The sequence below is a fragment of the Anastrepha obliqua genome, chromosome 1 (genome assembly GCF_027943255.1).
Source record: "Anastrepha obliqua isolate idAnaObli1 chromosome 1, idAnaObli1_1.0, whole genome shotgun sequence".
Lineage (NCBI taxonomy): Eukaryota > Metazoa > Arthropoda > Insecta > Diptera > Tephritidae > Anastrepha > Anastrepha obliqua.
In genome coordinates, this window is record NC_072892.1 from 72,369,927 (window position 1) to 72,374,399 (window position 4,473).

The 4,473-nt window shown below is 39.4% G+C and overlaps 1 protein-coding gene across 2 annotated transcripts; it reads left to right on the forward strand.

The window, feature by feature from the left end:
• The first annotated feature begins 1,230 nt into the window (after positions 1–1,230).
• On the forward strand, positions 1,231–2,872 carry LOC129247234 (uncharacterized). 2 transcript variants are annotated; one of them, XM_054886288.1, is made up of 2 exons: positions 1,231–1,391; positions 1,460–2,872. In XM_054886288.1, the coding sequence occupies exon 2, from the start codon at positions 1,560–1,562 to the stop codon at positions 2,664–2,666; it is 1,107 nt and encodes a 368-aa protein (XP_054742263.1). In that variant the 5' UTR covers positions 1,231–1,391; positions 1,460–1,559; the 3' UTR covers positions 2,667–2,872. The 2 variants fall into 2 exon arrangements, with proteins under 2 accessions (XP_054742263.1, XP_054742254.1); XM_054886279.1 differs by having other exon boundaries at positions 1,478–2,872.
• The last annotated feature ends 1,601 nt before the right edge of the window (positions 2,873–4,473 follow it).

Genomic DNA, 4,473 nt, shown 5'->3' on the forward strand with positions numbered 1-4,473 from the left:
AAACGAATCAATTGTGTTCGGTAGAGGTCCCCTGTGATCGTCTGGGCCGATTTCAACAGCTCATAATAGATCACACCTTTCTGATCCCACCAAATACAGAGCATTACCTTGGCGCAATGAATATTCTTCTTCGGCGTCGGTTTCGCTGGTTGACCGGGCTTCACGTATGATATTTTGCGCTTAGGGTTGTCATAATGGATCCATTTTTCATCCCCAGTCACCACCCGATGCAAAAACGACTTCAATTTGTGGCGTTCAAGCAGCAATTCGGCCATGCATTTTCGTCTTTCAACGTCTCTCGGCTTCAGTTCATGGGGAACCCAATTTCCAAGCTTCTGAATGAATCCGGCTGCTTTTAAACATTTTGAAATGGCTGCTTGAGTGACTCCCAATGATTTTGCTAGTTCTTCTTGAGTTTGACAGCAATCTTCATCGAGTAATGCCTCTAATTCTTCATCTTCAAACTTTTTTGGCGGTCCTGGACGTTCCTTGTCTTCCAAGTCAAAATCTCCACTTTTAAAACGTCGAAACCAGTAATCGCACGTTTGTTGCGATGGAGCATATTCACCATAAACTTCACACAGCAATCGATGACTTTCAGCTGCTTTTTTCTTCCAATTGAAACAGAAAAGTAATGCTTCCCGCAAATTGCGTTTTGTTGGCACACAAGTTGACATGTTGATGGCTACAAAAAAAATATTGTTTACACTTTAACGAAATGACACATACTGACGCTTCACAATGACGTTAGCTAATGTATGACCTATTGCGATTTTATATTGGTAACGCCATCTCTCAGAAAATCCTTAAAATTTAGTTATAGAACCAATATGTTACAGATAAATAGAAGAGCTAAATTGGATAACACCGTCCAGGTCCAATTTTTCGGGAGGGTCAATTTCAGCGCCATTTTTAACATTATTAAAATAAAAAAAAAAAAAATTATTTTGTGTGTAAAAGAAGTTAAATAAAAAGCCTAAAAAATTTAAATATCATTTCTCATTTTACATTTTTCAAAATAGTTTATAATTTTCTATGAGTTACTACTTTTGATGGCAAAGAATTTGGGACCCTTTATAAGCAACTTTAAAAATTAATTAATTAATTTAATATATGGAAAATAACAATAAATTATTATTTTACAATAAAAAAAAGGAGCACTAGCTGCCAGGGCTTACGGCTCAAACTTTAAAAATACTGGGAAAAATTTCATTAGAAAGCCGTGTCAAAATTTTGACGTTAACAAATTTGTTGCAGTTTCGAAAATCATTTAATTTTCTTAGCCTTTTTAATTATGTAAAGCTCTTCTAAATTTTAGTGTAAGAAACTACTTTTTTTATTAAAAAAAAACACAAATTGTGAATAGAGGAAAGATAAAAAAGTTGGAGCAGGTAATGGCGAAAATTACAAGTGCAACAAAATATAATCAAAAATTGTGAAAATTAAAAAAACAAAACAGATAATTTAATTTCTACAGATTAAACAGCAACAGCAAGGCCAGCAATAGCAGTAGATTGCCAAACGCGCTCAACACAGGCAACGTAAGTTCCAACAACAACATGCTGGCCCACCATGCCATGGCCGATTTTCGCTGCCGCAGCACCTGCAACCACAAGGAATGCCAGCGTCATGCTCACCTCGGCGTTGTCGATGAACATGAACAATGCAAATGTCTCGGCGAGGTAAATGCCTCATCCATCTTCTTAGAGAATGTCTTGGACTTGGCCAACACGCTAGCGCAAATAATGATCATCTGCGGCATACACGAATGCAAGGCTAAGTCTACAGTCGATGTGACCACCTACGCCTTTCTACACTACGATCAGGTTTGCTATTGCATTGATACCACGCCCAAGAAGCGAATACGCAAAGAGGATCTCTTTCATGAGCTTGGCAAGCGCTGCTTAATGAATCGTGTCGAAGCTCATCTCGCCTACACGATTATTAAGCGCGGCTTCAAGGCTTTCTATTACAAACCAAGCGACGATCAACTAGCCAATGACGGCCGACCCACCTTCTCTGAAGAATGCGTTTATGTGCATGCGGCGCGCAAGACGGCCGAAAGTTATGCGCGCTACGATGGATTGTCGTGTGAGGAGGAACGCGGTTTTGAGGCGAAAATCAAAGTGGCCTACAAAAAGTTCTACGATCGCATGCAGACACGTAGAACCCAACCGGAGGGTGAGGATTGCAATTGTTGCTTTTGCGCTAAAAAGCGTGGTCATCTCATCTATGGCAAGCAGCCACCGCGTGATACACCTAAAAAGAAGGAAGCGCATCGCTGCCCGTATTGCTGCCAGAAGAAGAAGAAGAGGTTCATACATCCTGGACGCGCAGGTGCGAAATGTCCGAAATGTCATCGCGCGATGCGTTATTGTATTTGTCCGAAGTATGAGTTTAACTTGGATTGGGTTAAAAGTATTTGGGTGCGACCAGATATGGATCTGTACTATAAAGAGACAATTGAAGAGCGACCGTTAGCAAAGAGCGGTTGCGAACCAGAAGAACCAGATCCAGAGATCAAAGGATGTGATTCGCAAGAGGTGATTAAAGAAGAAGTGGAAGAAGAAGAAGGAGAACGGGGAAATGCTAGCCCAGGTGAGGTGCCTACTGCTGCACCGAAGGATATCGATATGGTCGAAGAAGAAGGGGATGACGGTGAATAGAAGACGCGATGGAGGGATGTAAAAAGAAAATAGGCAGTTACAGACAATTCCTAAGTGCTAAGCGTTAAGCTGGAAATGGCAAGTCTGGCAGTTAGGAAACTGGATAGACTGATTGAATGATAAGAAAAGGATAAGACAATAAAAGCTTGAATAGTGCGCTTTTGAAATACGAAACTTTAATATTACAATAAAAAAGGAAAAATCAATTTTATGTTTCTTTATGTATTACTTAGCGAGTTTTTTATAAAGGCATAGATGCCATATGGATCCACAATATGAAAAGGTGGGTGCAATTTTTTTTTCAAATAATGTGATTCGTTCCCAAAATTATCTTCTTGAATCTATATTCAGGAAGAGAGGCCCTCATCAATGAAACGCCGGTATGAATAAGTAGAGCCGTGGCCTCAAGACAAAATTGAGAGACACATAACATTTGAAAGCAAGGCACACCAGACATGTTTATGGATATGGCTGGGCGAAAAGGTCGGAACTCTTTTTGAAATATAGAATTCGGCTTCAGAACTACTCCTGTAGATTTCAAGAAGAAGTAGCCGTAATAAAAAAAGTAGTCGGGTGACTATTGTAGGATCCTGTAAATGGATACACATTTACATATGCATTCTGACACCTCAGTGGCAATCAAACTTCTAAGCTCACTAATGGTGAGTTTGGAATTAGTAGGGAGAATATCCAACTTCTCGTTCGATCATACCTGAATACGAAGCTAGCAATCGTAGCTCGGGTGCCAGGTCACAAAAGCTTAGTGGAGAATTTGTGAACTATTAAGCTGGATAGGATAGGTGAATAAGTACAATGCCTTTTCGGCGGTCCCTCTGTGCGAAGAGTGGGTTGAGTTTCTTTAGCTATTTGTGTTCTGCTCCGGGATAGGTGGGAATCGTATGAGCACAGCAATGCTGGGTGCTAGCCTGACTTGAGGAATTAAAAAATCCTCCCGGCTTAAGATAATTTGGAGGTAGTCGAGAGGGATTTAAACTCGAAACGAAACTAATTCGGTTAAAAAGCTTGTTCAAAAAGTAAGGTGAATTTTCAGATTTCGCGGACTACGTATATACATTCGACTTTCGATTATTATTTTTGTTTATGTTGGTACACTCGTCTCGAAGATATGTTCACGGTTTTTCAATATAGCATGTTTAGTTTGTTTGTGAGAGGCATAAATAAGAGAAGTGTTTTGCGTGTTCGGCTATTTTCGCCTATCGAAAAAAATAGACTTAATGCGGGACTGGTGAAAAAATTATACTGCTTACTAGGCATAAATCACACAAAATAATTCATGAACAAATCTAAGAATTAATTTCCTAATTTTTCATGGAATGCATTTAAGTTAGTGACACCTTGCAAGACATGCTTAAAATGTCATGCTTGATTTTATGGTTAGATCCCCAAAATTGGATTATAAAAGACTTTAACAGATAACAGGACGAAAAAAATGATTTAAAGAGTTACACCTTCGGCTGGGCACTTCGACCCTGTCTGGACCCTATACAAATGTATGAACATGGGATGCATTTTTAATATTCTACCTGTTTTTTTTTTACTTTTTCATGGTAAATCTATATTTAGACTATATTTTACGGTCAGTTAGCTTACCTGCACATAGGTTAGGTTAGCCAGGTTGCTTGTCTAAGACAAGACACTCGTGGCCCTAAAGCCCATTGTGATACTTGCATTTGACTTCCATCCCGTAACTAAGTCGCTTAAACGCTTTGATCTTTTTGGGAAGGTAAGTAGTCCCTTTAGTTTGACATTTTGCAAATTTCCCAGGCCTCCGAAGAAATAATCGCCA